This window comes from Protopterus annectens, chromosome 17.part0, assembly GCF_019279795.1.
Source record: "Protopterus annectens isolate FY-2018-M chromosome 17.part0, PAN1.0, whole genome shotgun sequence".
Taxonomy (NCBI): Eukaryota; Metazoa; Chordata; order Ceratodontiformes; family Protopteridae; genus Protopterus; species Protopterus annectens.
This window is the reverse complement of record NC_056751.1, coordinates 587,077,921-587,094,031: the sequence shown is the minus strand read 5'-3', so window position 1 is coordinate 587,094,031 and position 16,111 is coordinate 587,077,921. Positions and strand designations below refer to the sequence as shown.

Below are 16,111 nucleotides of genomic sequence, written 5' to 3'. Positions count from 1 at the left end.
CGCATAGGCATATTAGGCAACTGCCTAGGGCACTGTACCACTGCATATTTGTAGGGGCGCTCTTTCCCTATTTATTTATTTTTATGTAATGTTTGTTTTCTCTAAAAAGAAATAAAAAGCACCCCTACAAGAGGAAAAGAAAAATCCTCCCACTGAACAGGAAGCACTCCAGGGGGTGGAGCTTCAGTTACCTATTTAACTTTACCTTAAACACTGCAAGGTCACAACATTACAGACCTCAAACATTCAAATGAAAGGGCAAAGGCACCTGAAGGAGTTTTTTTTTTTTTTTTTTTTTTTTTCCTTAAAGACAAGTTTTAGTATTTGAACATCGAGGGACAGAAGCACTGCAGGGGCATTCTGAAAAAGAAAATGGTGTGGTGCTAGGTGCTGGTGAGAGCAATGTTATTAATTTAAAATAATGCTGGCAGGTTGATCAGCCAGATATGTTGCAGGATGCTTAGGTTGAAATGGAAGGAATGGTGTGGTGAGCGAAGTATTACTGTATAATGATACTTGGAGTGATCAATCAGATGTTTTTGTAATATTCTTCCAGCTTTGTGATTTGTGTGGAGCAACATAGACTGGAATAGTTTGAAGTGTGGTGAAGTTTTTATGTAGGCTATGGAAGCACACTTCTCAGCATCTTAGCAATAAAGCTGGAAAAAGCCTAAAATAATAAGGGAACAAAACCCAAAAATAGGGGCAGATTTTTAAATATTGTTCTTATAAACTTAGAAAGTTGCTAGAAACACAGAATTTGTGTTAGCATGCATTTTGTGAATGATATGAAGTTTGAAACTCAAATGTATGTCATTATTTAGTCACTTCAATACTCAGTGATTTGACAGAAAACCACATATTTTATTAAAAATGAGGCAAAAATCTAGATATTCTGTGAAAATCTGAACAGTTGAGAGGTATGTGTAGAGGTGAAATAATATTCCGTAACCATCAGATGTGGCAGGTATAACTGCAGAGTGGGGGGTCGTGGTTGGCTGGATAAAAGTACCCTTTCTCGTTATTTGCTCAGTTTAAACAGTCACTGTCTGGCTTAGCAGGACTAGTGTGCATTTGTGAGAGATAAGGTAGACTACTGTCAGTAAAAGTAGACCTTCCTTTACAAAAAACATGCTGATACAGAACAACCAGTGGGCCAGCATTGCCACTGTTCTGTAATAAACAGAGGAGGCATCTTCCAAAACACTTCTAATGCTAATTTGAAATCCTGTCCAGAGCTCTTCCTTTGTGGATAGGAACATCATCTGCGCACTTCCAGCTATTGGGAACAGAACCAGTAATTAACATAAGATTGAACAGCATGGTTATGGACATAGTAATAGATTTCATTGTTTCTTTCCTAAAGCAACTCAAAATATTATCAGGGCCTGGACTACAATTGCTCTTAATTTTGTTCAAAGATTTAGGCACCATATCTGTCATGATTTCAATTGTTTCATTAGATTTATGGCCAAAAATCTGTTCCTTTAAAAAAACTCTGTTACAAATATTTGCAAAATAGATAATAAACAGATTTGCAAGTTTAACACCTGCATAAAGTAGCCTGCCTTTATGAACAATCATCAGAATGGATTAATAATTAGTTTGTTTGTAAAGGTTTACATAAGAAAAACATTTTGCAGTTGCTGTCATTGGATAATTTCACTTCATACTGAGTCCTGGCAGATACCTCTCAACCACTGATCATTAAAAATCATAGGACAGAACTTTAAAAATCAAAACAGAGGATCAGAAAGAGGAGCACTTTCCTATTTTTCACAATAGAAGAATGTATTATGCAGTGGTAGTGAATCTTTGTATAGGCTTAATTTATGTATTTACTAAAGTATGAGCCTATGTTCAGATCCAGTTCTGATGGACCTTTTACACATCTGTAAATGAACAGCATCAGAATCATTAGATCCAATTATTTAAATTTTGCTTGTGACAAAATTAAAACATGTTGGTGAGAAAGATGTGTGTCTCCGAAGATCCCCATGCTCTGAAACAGGCTTCCCATCCATGTGAAGCAGAGTCCATTCCTAAAACTATTTAGGCAAACCCTTGACCAATGGATAGGAAATCGAAAATTCAACCTGGGTCTGACCCTCATTTCTCTGATAGACAGGGGCAGACAGACAATAATTGCCAAATTAATATACCCCACCCCACATAACCTCTAGAAACTTCCTAACATACCCCTCCTAAAACATACCCATGATACATAAGGTCACAATTGGGTTAGATTGCACGGATAGGCTTACAAAGGCAGTACAGGTTGTTAGCCTAATAAATAATTATGAATTTATGAACCTATGACATTATAATTCTAGGAGGGGCAAGGTTAAATGTGAGGGCCAAAATCATAGCACTATACCTAAATCACAGCAGTTGAGAGGTATGCCTGGCAGGTTTTAGTACTGTTTTAAAATGTTTACTAGCCTTTTTGAAAGCATTTTTTTCCAGTGTAGGTATTAAAAGTCTCATGTATGCAAAACATTTTTCCTCTTGTTCTAAGAATCCTTGTAAAGGGATTTGTGCCTCCATGGGTGAAAGGATAGATTTCCTAATACAAGTTAATTCATACTCACAGTTATCAGCAACTACTAAATAATTTTAATTTTCAAATAACATCTAAGCAGTAATATAATTGTCTTCACAGAGGGACTTCCAGTACACCTTATCAAGGGCCATTCTAGTCTCAGTTGTAGCTGTCTTCTTTTCTTAATATTTAATATGTTTTTGATCTAGCTGCATTGCAACTTATTGTAAACTGAAAGGCTGAGTAGTCAGAATTACAACATGGGTCAAGACTACTGGTATCAGATATTCTGTTTGAAATGTTAGTAATAAGCAAAATGACAATGTTACTCTACCTCATTAGAAAATCTATTAATTGCACCATGCTCCTTATAGAAATTAAGTCGAAAAAGTCTCCTTCCACTGCAGTAGAATATGTGCCAACTGACTGTTAATGTTTAGAAAATTAAAATTTCCCAAGGTAACTGTATTTCCCAAATGTAGTTTAGACCCCAGCAATAAAGTCAGCCTAATCAACAAGAGATAGTCTAGAGCCTTTATAACATGCCAAAAGGCATACCAGCACATTCCCACTAAGTCCTACTAATTCATCAGAGAGCATTTCTTAATTTTTGTCAGCTAGGAGCCATTATTTTGACAAAGAAGAATCTACATATATTACAACCCCCATCCCCACCTCCAGGGTCATAACCCCTTAAACACTTAATTTGTTTGAAAAGCTGGTATAAAAATTTCATTACACTGCCAAGATTCAGCAGTCGCAGTAATGGAATATGTTTTGAATAGCAATAAGAGCAAACAATTCTTCTATCTTTTTAGACAGGCTGCAAGTGTTGGCGTAGTAGACTTTTAAGTTGTTAGTCCCTTAAAAGACAGTAGGGGGATTACTCTTCTTGATATATGAAATTGCTGTAAAAAACATTTTTACCATCTCAGTGATTTTCATGCACATGGTTTGCCTTCAATCTTGATTCTTAGATTAAACATAACATATCGTATAGAAGACTCAGCCATTATCAAGTTATCCCATTCCAATCCATATGAAAGTAGGACATGAAACACAGATGGTATTTAACAAAGCAAACATCATCATCAGTCTGTCTGTGATATATACCATGTATGATCCAACAATATGTCATATTCAAATGCAAACTGAATAACATATGGCTAAAAGTACATTCTTACTTTAAAACTCTACTGCTGGACATTTATATCAGCAAAAGATGTACTGCTCATGTCTTCTAAACCACTGTGCCATTACCCAATCACCATGGCAAAGAAAGAAATAGCCCTAACTGCAGCTCAGACAGCCCGAGGTTAACTAGCAGCAATAAGTGTGGCAGGAACCTCGTGGGAAGGATGTGATCGGGTAGTTAATACTGGCTTGCCATTCCTCGGGTGAGGGAAAAGGCTAGGAATACTGCCGTAGTGACACCTAGAGGAAGTTTGGTGTATTACCAGTGCATGGTACATATGAGCAGTAATCAGGTTATAATTGGGATATGCACACATACTGTAGCTGGAACTAGGAATGTGCAGTAGTACACATGTACTGGGTTGAGCATTGTGGGCTGAATCTGTCAGCCACCCAGTGAGATTGGGGTTTAAAACCTACACAGAAAAAAAAACACCCTGATGACTGCCTAGATTATAGCATCACTTAACCAGCAAGGGAACAAATGCTTAATTAAGCTGTTGGCCACTGAGGGGGATGAGTGGGCCAGATGGTCATGATAAAGTTGATAGTTTACAGGTAGGACACTTTACAGAGCAAAAATATCCAACAATGCAACTAATCTCTACTTTTATTTATGCATACCTAAAACATTTCCCTCAGCATATGTAAAGTCTCAAAAAAATCCCTTCGCTTTATCCCATATTTCTTATTCCTCAGTTAGAAATGACAGAAATAGCTGTTAAAGCTACATCACATTTTAATTAATATTCATCAATAATTAATGTCTTAGATTGAATAAATCTTTCTTTACCCTTTTTTTTCCCGTCATATACAATATAACATCAAAAACCTCCAGTGAACATCTGTCCCAACACAGCTCATTAAATACCTTCAATAAAATGTCAGAGTAGTCTATTATCTGGGGAAGATGAGCTCAATAGCCTAAACATTCCGTAACTTTCAGCCATGTCCAGCACTATTTGCTTTTCTTCTTCACCTTGGTCTCTCAATTTCTGTTCTCTGTTTTTAAATGCAATTCAAACTGCCTTCTTCTTTACCTTTCATAATTGCTAATATATTACTTCATGAACTCATGTATGTAATGTAGTATTCACAACACCATCAAATCTTAATTATGTGCTGTAATAACAAAACATCAAAGTACTTTCTGCATTAAACCATAAAAAATAAGATGTCTTTATTGCTTCCGAGAATAACATTTAAAATGGACTATAAAAGTCACATGATGCAATCTTTAATGTTTTCTTAAAGCCATTCCATTTATTTACCTTTTCTTCCCTACCTGATCCATCTGACACCAGGACATCAAATCATTGAGATGTACGTCTACATGTTCTCTGTAGCACACTTGATTCTATTTCCCTTTCATCATGTTTAAAATTTGTTTGCTTCACTCTGTCTTTTCTTTTCTCCTTCCACCACCTTAACCCTATGGCTTCACTCTGTCTTTTATTTTCTCCTTCCACCACCTTAACCCTATGGCTTCACTCTGTCTTTCCTTTTCTCCTTCCACCATCTTAACCCTATGGCTTCACTCTGTCTTTTCTTTTCTCCTTCCACCACCTTAACCCTATGGCTTCACTCTGTCTTTTCTTTTCTCCTTCTACCACCTTAACCCTATGGCTTCACTCTGTCTTTTCTTTTCTCCTTCCATCACCTTAACCCTATGGCTTCACTCTGTCTTTTCTTTTCTCCTTCCAGCACCTTAACCCTATGGCTTCACTCTGTCTTTTCTTTTCTCCTTCCACCACCTTAACCCTATGGCTTCACTCTGTCTTTTCTTTTCTCCTTCCACCACCTTAACCCTATGTGTTTTTATACCATCTCCCTTCATTTTCCCTAGATTCATGATTGATATTCTGTTTTTCTTGATCAGAATACATGTATTGTACAGACTCAGGCACCTCCTTTAATCTTCCTCCTGTTTATTGTCATCCTCATCAATGGTTTGCTCCTGCTTTTGTCTTTTTATCATGGACACTGTATTTGTGTCCTTTCTGTTCTGACATACTACACCTTTTCACTTTTTGGGGAGTTTATCTTCTTTGTCACAAAGCAAATAACACATGAAACACATTTAAAAATGAGGTGTTCTATACACTTACATTGTGTGGTAGTGATAACGTATAAAGCTAACCACTGTTGAATTAAATCATTTTCATTCATCCATAATTGTACCTTTACTTTCCCCATTATAACATTATAACATTTGATGAATCTAAAAATACATCAAAATAAATGCATTACTTACAAACTCAAATTGTCACATTACTAACAATAATAATAATTAATAATGGCCATGGTGGTGCAGTGGTTAGCATTGCTGCCTCACAGCAAGAGGTTCTCTGGTTCGATCCTCGGCTGGGGTGCTTTCTGTGCGGAGTCTGCATGTCCTCCCTGTGGTCGTGTGGGTTTCTTCTGGATGCTCCGGTTTCCTCCCACATCCCAAAGACAAGCTGTAGGTGGATTGGACACTCTAAAAATTGGCCCTAGGCGTGAGTGTGTGCGTGTGTGTTCCTTCTGTAGAAGGTTGGGTGCCAGGCTGGCAACTCGACACCATAAAACTCCACTGCCAATCATGAGCAGACAGGTGATCCACTGTGGCGACCCCTAACCAGGAAAAGCCAAAGGAAAAAGAAGACTAACAACATAATGACATAGTGTACATTTTGTTTTGTGACATTATGATTACAAGATATCCAGCATATTTGAACAAAATGTTAACATACCTCTCCCACAAACTTTTTGCATGAGTCACTTTCTGAAATTCTGTAGTTTTAAAATATAATGGTTTTGCATTTCAGAGGCAGGGATTCTTTCTGGTGTGTGTGTGTGTGTGTGTGTGTGTGTGTGTGTGTGTGTGTGTGTGCACGTGTATGTATATATAATGTGCTTTTAAGTGAGTGTGCGCATACGTGTGTGTGTTTTTGAGTGAGTGAGTGTGTGTGTGTCTGTGTGTGTGTGTGTGTGTGTGTGTGTGTGTGTGTGTGTGTGTCTATGTTTCTGTCTATCTACACACCATTTAAAATTAACACCCAAATCCGTGATCAACTCCCACGAAGCTCCCTAACAGCCATCACGTAAAATGGAACTTAAAACCATCATGCATGACAAGCCAAGAGCTAGTGGTTAACCCCTTCCCCAAAATGAATGCCCCAACAAACCTAATTACTAAACTCATGAAACCCAATACAAAAAAATACTCAAAAGTTATCCAAATATATAAAAGCATTACCTTACTACTTAAATTGGATGAGTAACTACTCTTTACCCTTCTCTATGGCTCTTTGTATAAAACAGTTATATCGTTCCTCAAAAGTTAGTAATTAGCCCAAAAAATGACCTCAGAGAAGTTAAGTTCAAAAACTTGAATATTTATGCTAAAACATATTCACAAAACATATAGCTAGCAGTGATCACAAAGGAAGTAACAAAGAAACTCAGCTCACTGGAATTAGTGATAAAACAAAACCTACCTAAAATGGAGAAAAATAGATAAAAGGAATATATGGATGTCTGCAGTTAAATACACAAAATATTGTCCAGTGAAAGCTATTTATTTATCTATGTATGTGTGTCTGTGTGTGTGTGTTTGTATGTGTCATACCTGTCAACTGTCCAGATTTTTGTGTCATATTTTTGGTCTATTCCTCATAAAAACTGCAGTTTTCTGGCAAACCATTGGTGACTGAAGTCACTAAATAATGATAGGCATTTGAGTTTCAGACTTCAGAAAATGCATACTACCACAATGGCTTTCATTCTAGCAACTTTCTAAGTTTATAGGAGTAATATTTAAAATTTCAATTTCTCCCTATTTTGGGCCTTTGTTCCCTTATTATTTTGTGGCTTTGTCCAGATTTCTTGTGCAAAGAGTTTGAGAGGTATGGTGTGTGTGTGTGCGTGTGTGTGTGTGTGTGTGTGTGTGTGTGTGTGTGTGTGTGTGTGTGTGTGTGTATATATTCACTCACACACACACACACACACACACAAAGTAGAATCACATTTGGTAGAATGTTTTTTATCAGTGTAAAAAAAAAAGACTGCACAAATGAGTAAAAGCTCATTTGAGTGAATAACATCTGGTTGAATTTAGTTTTATATAGTGTGGGTAAGCAGGCATATGCAGGAGAATTAATGTTTGAATGGAGAAGTGGAGGTCATGAAAATGTTAATGCAGCTGTTGTGAGTAAGCAAGGGTTCACTGGTTAGGGTTAGAGTATGGGTTAAGTAAGGGGATAGATTCAATGTTGTGCATGTTTTGTGTTGTCTGTATTCTTTGTCCTTTTGTCTTGTGTAGTGGTACTGTCAAGAGAAAGGGGTTTTAGTAACATAATGAGTAGGGTTAGGGTTAGCAAACATGAAGTGCTAACCCTAACTCTGATGGTGCAGGGAAACGAAGCCATATGCAATTTTAACAGTGCTTATGGGCTGCTTAGTAATTGTTAAGCACCCTTCTAAGCATTGTTAAGTTTGGGTCTCATGATAGAGTAGCAGTGAACTAGGCTGTCTAACTGATATTGGAGTATAATCATCATGCTCCATGCACTACAAATAAATTATGTTTTTACATAAAAAAATAAGAAAAATCCCTCACTCACCAAATAAAATTGAAACTTAGATAAATGTAATGTGTGAAATCCAGGAGATGGATAGCTTTTTTATTTGTACCACAGGGGGTTGTAGTCTTACATCTCACTTGTGGCTTCACTTGATCTCTCCCACTTGCACACTGACCCAGTCACACACACACTTTGATTAAGTTAGACTATTAAACTATGCTTAGTTTTTTTGTTTATATACTTTTATTTATTTATTCAGTTTTGAGCAGGTAGGTGAACTGGACCACCAGGACTCCTTTTCATCCACTACCTAGTTGCAGTAACAAAGTTAAAAACAATTGAAAGAGGCATTTTAAACAAAATTTGAAAACAATTTAAGATTACATTGCATTTGAAATGGTTAATTAGTTATATAAAGTAACTACAACAGTCTATAGCCTCTTATTTTGTGGTATACCGTATTGCATGGTTGAAAATACATTTACACACTACCAGATATCGTAAGCCAAGACTGTGCAGTAGTACATAAATGATACATTAAAGTAATTCTAAGATGCATCATACCCCGAGTTTCTCAGGAGTAGTGCAGACCTTGTCATCAATAAGGTCATTAACCTACACGTATCACATTCTGATGCAAAACACAGAAATTGATCTGTTATGTTAATTGCCGCTTTATAAAATTTAGTTTATTAGTACATTATTGCTGAATGTAAGTTATGTATAGCAAAACATCACTATTAATAATCTGTTACATATCTTTTTTATTTTGTGGCCTATATAAGGACAGTTTTCAATATCATCTACAATGTTAAACACACAAGAACAAAGCTGGTTTCGGGCATTTTTGTATATTCATATAATGTAATTTGGTCAGTTTTGGTATATTGTATGAACAGCAATTATTGTATTTCCAGTATTGTATTTATTAGTAACTCTTTTTTAATGTCAAAAAGTCTGCTAGTTAATGGGGTCCTTCAGAAATCACTTTTTTATTATTATTTCTTTAAGCTGAATACACTACAACCTGATAAAAAGCATTTGTTTTATTTATACATTATTTTGTTATGCTTATGATGACATCTCAATTTCCTATCAGGATACTAGGTAATGTTACTAATACTGTATAAGTAACATGAACATCATCTTAATGAACCAGCACCACTAACATGTTCTTTCTTTGCATTTTGAATGTTTTGAACCTGTCTTTTTGCATTTTTTGTGGACCACAGTATTTGTCCAGTGGCTCCCATTCCTGCACCCAGCTGACCCATTTCTCCTCCATCGGGGCAAGAGCCTACCAACCCATTCATACCCAAGTGGAGATGAGTCAGTTTTTACAGAGTGGGCCAGTCTGCAGATCCTATAAACTGTCCTATCCCCACCCCTACAGCAGCCTTACAAGCTACTGCCTGGGAAGGTGCAGCTATGCTTCTGCTCATGATCAACCTAGTGACCATGTTGTCCAGTGGTTTCAGGATGGGCACACTATGCTCTTCATTCTACAGTGACATGTCTGAATTCCTGCAAGTATTGCAAATACAGACAGCCAAGCTGCCTCCCTACCCCCATGATGGCTGGTGTCAGTCGCTTACTCCCATCATCCCCCATCTAGTCACTTCTCTGCCCATGGCATTAGTCAAATATGAATCATCTGGGATGCAGTCAGGTCTTTATCCTTCTGCATGGGTCTATGTTCAGCCATTGAATAAAATTTATAGTGAACAGCTACTAAACAATAAACATCAAACGTTACTTTTCCCGAGCAGTGATACCTCCGAAAATAATATCATCGAGTATCCATAGTTGGCCAACATCTCTAATGTCTGATGATGCTACGCAGTGAAAGTAAACAAACATAACCTTCATAAAAACACCTCCTCAAGTGCACGCTATAAAACATACAGTAAGCAACACCTTTTATATGTCAATAAGCAAGAATATAATCCCATTATAAACAGTGCTGTAAATGCATACTCAATTATATTTTAAAGGCATATTTCCATGTATGGTGAAACCTGCCCTTTCCCCACTGTAGTGCAATCTCGGAGTTTGTATATTAAATTAGGGGGCGTGTGGGGGGCACAGCCCCCCCCCACAATAGGAGTGTATGGTATTCAGCTAGCCCTTCTCTTGTGGCTGGCTGTGCCACACACATCCCCACTAATTAAATATACCAACTACCGCAGTACAGTGGGGAAGGGGCAGGTTTACTTATACATGGAAATATGCCTTTAAAATATATTTGAGTATGCTTTTACAGCACTGTTTATAATGGGATAATATTGTTGCTTATTGGCGTATTAAAGGTGTTGCTTACTGTATGTTTTATGTGCAGTTGAGGAGGTGTTTTTATGAAGGTTATGTTTGTTTACTTTCACTGCACAGCATCATCAGACGTTAGCGATGTTGGGCAACTATGGATATTCAATGGTTTTATTTTCAGAGGTATCACTGTTGGAAAAAAGTAAAGTTCAATGTTTTCTTTAAGAGTAATAGTTGCTCACTGTAAATTTTATTTGATGACTGAACATAGAAGTTGTCATTTGCCCAGTCAGGATGTAACAGATGAACATTGGTGGGTTCTGTTCAAGCAGCTTTATGTACAAACACACCAGTAATGAGGCAATAACTTTGACTTAGATAAAGTTATAAACAAACTGACTCTCTCATATATGCTCATTCTCTGGCTGCACACTCAAAATGGCACTGAAGCTAGCACATATTTGCTATTTATATTCGTGTGCCAACCTTGGAAATGCTTCTTAAAGATACAACACACATGCATATTCTATAGGAGCCTTCTGCAGATCCTATACCAAATACTCTTGACTTTTATAAGCACTGAAACTTAATTTGTATTGGAAATGTATTTTTTCAGAAGAAGGATTTAGTTTTTTGTGTGTGTGTGTGTGTGTGTGTGTGTGTGTGTGTGTGTGTGTATACGCATGTGTGCATGTTAGCAGGTATTTGTATTTTGTATTGTTAGCAACAGTATGATCCAGTATTTGCCATTTACATAAGTAGTAGCTGTAAATTGGAAGGTTTGAGAATCACAGTGGATGCACTAATTTCACTAAATTTATCTTCATTGCTTCTAGTAATTTACAGCCAGGTGAACAAAAGTAACCGTGAGAAGCAGTCTGTCAACAACACGTACCTCTATAATCGGGAACAGAATCTATCAGGTGACATGAGTAGCCTTGGAGATGTGCACAGCCTTGATGGTAGAAGCAGCCTAGGAGGCAGTAACAGCACATTGGACAGGAGCAGCATTGGTGACCGAAGCAATTCTCCTGATCCCCATGCAAGCATTGATATAGTTGCCTTGAGAGCAGAGAGAGATGTAGTAAGTAGCACCTTCAGCATTCTAGCTAATGTGATGGACTGCAAATGTTTATAACATCTGTCTGCGTTATTGCATAGACTCTATTTTGTATGTTAATGTTTCACCTTATGAGTTACATTGTGCACTGGTTCCTTTAACTCATTTGCGGTCAAAGTTAATTTGGTTTATTGTAAGCTGCAACTGCCTTCCTTAATCCATTTTCACATCCTATCTCCTTAACGTGCATGAGGAGCTTTTTTTCCCTAGTCTGTTCATTACATCTTACCCTTACTCATGGTAGTAGCATGTTCTAGCAAACCCTGCTGAAAACAGTTAACATAGATGGTCTCACTGAGCAGCATAAATTAAAGCTTGTGGACAGCTAGTTTCGTTGGTACCGGACTGTGTACTGGTACCCAATATTCTTCTGACCCTGGCATAGCAGGATGTCCAAGACAAACTTTGGCATAGATTTGGTGGGAAACGCTTTTTTTTTTAATAAAAATCACCTTTTATTTATATTTCATCCATAAAACTCATAGCCATGAATAAAATCATCAAAGTTGAATTCAGACAAATGTGTACAATATATTCCTATCAGAGATAATTAAAATGAGTTGGATACCATTAAATACGATGATACAAATAATCATCAGCAGCATCATTAACCCCCTTTTTTCCTTTGTCATGTCAGCTGTAATCATCTTTCTTGATTCAAGGCTATCAACTTCCTTCTTCAATGATCATGCCTGATTGCTGCATCTCTCCTCTCACTGGACATCCTTGTTCCCTACTGCCATGTTCCTGGCTCACATAAACCTTGACAAATGTTGGCAGTGAGCTGGGGTAAGCTCATGCACTTTACTGCGCTTCTAGTGTGACCTGCCAAAGTTTTCTGGGCAGCCAGCAGCAATATAGTGGACTTTGGCAATTAGTATCCTTATAACATCTCCAGAAAAGGTGAATTGGTTCCCAGTAACATACTTGAACTCCCCCAAACTTACCCACTGCCCTCTATCTGTTGTCCAGGCCTTTAATCAGACCAGCATCACTGGTATCATAGACAGTAGCTATCTCTGATACCAGGCCAGCCATTGTAGTTACTATTTCCCCTCGTCAGTTTTACACTTATTTATATACTAATGTTGGGTATTATTCTTTCTGAGCCCTACAGTCTAAAGAATATCCAAATGTTAGTTTCCAACTTAAACAATAAACAAATACTTGGTATAGCTTTCCTAACGTAGTGGGACTATTCATTACCAACCATACATAAAAAAATCTGAGCACAGAGTGCAGAGGGCACCAACAATACTGACTGGTGCAGTGTAATTGCTCTAAGCTGTAACATCTTAACACTGTTGCAGTCTAGGATTTTTGGAATAATCAGTGGCATATTGAAGTGAATTTGGGAAGCCTTTTGCACTAGTGGTTAGTCCATTTTTACATGCAGGATCTGATGAGCACTGCTGAGCCAACAAATGTGCATTTCTAAAGGCCTCATAGACAAGTGAATTAAAAGTCTGAGGGTCTTTTCCTTTTTGGGTGCAAATTAATTGTAGCAGGAAAATGCCTTCCCTCATAGAAATTGAACAGGATCTAGTGGGCAGAGTGTAGGTAAAGCAAGAGAAGGCATAGGTTGACGTATAACTACGTTATTCACCATGACAATAGTAAGTGGGACAAAACATCCTTCCAGTGAGGAGATCATAATGTATATTGGGTGTGATTGAAATTTCTGCTACATGTTTGTAGTATTGTTTGGGTCAAGCATCTTTCCTGTGGGAAGATTATAATGTGTATTGAGTGAGATTCAAACATCCACAAGATGCCGCTAACATTGTCCCAGACAGCATATGCATTACCACAGAAGAATAAACGAACTCTGAGAATAGGTTAGCATAGCAGCAGACTGTTTAAGCACAGACCTGGGATACACTGGATGTGTCTTGTGACCATCTGTACTAACCATTTTCTTGTTTCCCTCATCTGGTTGCAGATGTCTTCCTTTCTGCAGCTGAAACCAGACCTGAAGAAACATTAGATGCAGCAAAAGACTGTGTGAACAAGATGACAATAGTTTATTATCCTCAGTATGCTAGCTGGAAGATATTGTAGAAAGGATGATGAGGGCAATATTTGTGATCTAAGCAGTGTTTACTTTTGGCCGCTATTAGTATTGGTGCCAAAGCAGCTGAGAAAATAGTCCTTCCTGAGTGACAGCATGTACTAAGCATTCTGTAACCCAGCTAACATTCTAAACAGTGCTCCTGTTTATTTTCTGTCTCTGTTTGTCTGTTAGGAAATACTGAACCACACCTTTGACGATATTGAAAGCTTCATGGGAAAGCTGCAGAAAGCTGCAGAGGCCTTCAAAGTATTACAACAAAGAAGGAAGTTTCGCAAAAGCAACAAAAAGAAAGAAGTAGGAGGTAAATAGTGTAATCTTTTTCTTTCTCTCTGTCTCTGCTATGTATATAAGCATGCAGTATTTGTATTTCTTACTGATGCAGAGTGCATTTCAGGAATGGTTATTTTCTTGAACTGCTTGACAGCTGTTAACCCCTGCATAATGAATTAAGTTTTATTAAATTATTCAGTCTTGATGTATGCACCTTCACAGAAGTAATATATTTAGGATGTGTCAAGTATGATTAACAGGTATCCTATTATTCTGTTAAGAAAAATGTCTGAAAGCACTTATTACATGTTTGTGACATAAGTCATTGCATTTCATGTTTTCATCCATTTCATCCAACCCCGTATTAAGACAGTAACTGCCACAAGTTAAAAAGCAGCATTTACCTGTATCAGAAACTGTTGTTGTTGTTTGTCTTTCGGCTTTTCCCAGTTAGGGGTCACCACAGCAGAACTCCAGTCCGCTAATGATTGGCAGTAGATTTTTCACGAACGCCGAGGTGCCAGCTCAATGTGCAACCTTCAATGAAGGCATGCCCATTTACGCATGTCTTTCGAATGCCACCCAACCGCGGGGAGGACATGCAGATTCCACACAGAAGGCACTCCCCGCACTCCAGCTGAGAATCGAACGGGAGAACCTCTTGCTGTGAGACAACAATGCTACCACTGCACCACCGCGGAAGGCCTTGTATTAAAACACATTTTGATTGCTACATTTATTGTGGAAGTTTCTTCATTGTAATATACATATTACTATTACAGCTAATTTTATTGAATATTATACATGGAAAGAGGTGCTTTGCTGTACAGGTGTTGTCAGGGCCTTTGTATTTTTATATATGCATTCTGCAAAGGACAGCTTCAAGGAAGTCTCATCCTGACTGTTCTTTTTTTTTTGCCTGCTCATAAATGTTAGTGATAAGCATGACTCAATATATAAAGGGTCATCCTTAAATAAGAATTTGTGTGGGGTAAACCACTGAATGTGGGTGCAGCATTCTTTATAGTGGCTTTCTTTTTTTATTATTTAATTTTAATGTTTTGGCACCTTACATCCACCGTTAATCATCAGTCATTGTTTCACAACTAACTTATCATACTTTCCAGTGTAGCCTGTCAAAATTTTGCTGATTTCCTTTTGACAGGTGGGTGCCTTTGCTCCAAGCAAAATGGACTTTCAGCACCCCCTAGTGAGGTCATATCATTCCAGAAAGAAGAGAGTCATAAATGAAGACATCATATGTACAGCAAGGATGGGGATTTTTGAAATACTATGGGTGAAGAGCCTAACTAGGGTACAGCACAGCAGGACACATGCACATCACCTCATGGGATGTCCGTTCCACCTCTCCGCTGACTAAAATTTGCTTATAGCCACAGGAATACCTGCTTTTTTCTCCAAAAAGTGCCATGACTATGAGAAAAGTCCCACCCCTTCCTAAGGAAAGAGAGCACACACTGACCTCTCTGTCCTCTTTCTTCTGCATGGTTCCTCCAGCACCCCAGCCACTAATCAAACTCCTGACAACTACATCACAGTTCGGATGTAAAATGAGTTTCCATGAGCTTGAGTGAAAGCAAATAGGATAATGGAGTGTGAAACCAATGGAACCTGAAAGAGAAGAAAGTATACTTATGGTTGCTCACTTTTAAAATTTAACCTAAGACACAGAATGCAAACAAGTTCTTAAAATGTTTAAATAATTGTGCATCCTGAACCTAAATTAGGTCAAATTCTATAAAGGGGTTGTTCGTACTTATAGTCAAGTACACTGATTTATACTTTATGAATGAAATTACATTTTTTATGAGTTGAAATTCCAGGAACTATATTCATGACTGTTATGTGTAATTTCCATTTATGATGATGATTCCGTTATAATTTGTAGTGCACCCATGTATATGCAAAAATAAAACAGATTCTACACAACCCTCAGTACTGCCAACAGGAAATATTACAAGCAATAAATACAAGAAAAATGCAAGTTTTGTTGTAACTTAAAATGCCAAATTTCACAAAGTCTTATTTTTTCCAGTACTCAGAACGTCCAGATTTCAGAA

The 16,111-nt window shown here is 37.6% G+C and overlaps 1 protein-coding gene across 1 annotated transcript in view; it reads left to right on the top strand.

The window, feature by feature from the left end:
* Positions 1-16,111, top strand: part of EPS8L1 (EPS8 like 1) — a 270,983-nt gene that overhangs the window by 170,608 nt on the left and 84,264 nt on the right. Inside the window, exons 7-8 of the mRNA XM_044059439.1 lie at positions 11,403-11,650; positions 13,932-14,061. Coding sequence (XP_043915374.1) covers positions 11,403-11,650; positions 13,932-14,061 — 378 coding nt within the window. The remainder of the gene's footprint in view (positions 1-11,402; positions 11,651-13,931; positions 14,062-16,111) is intronic.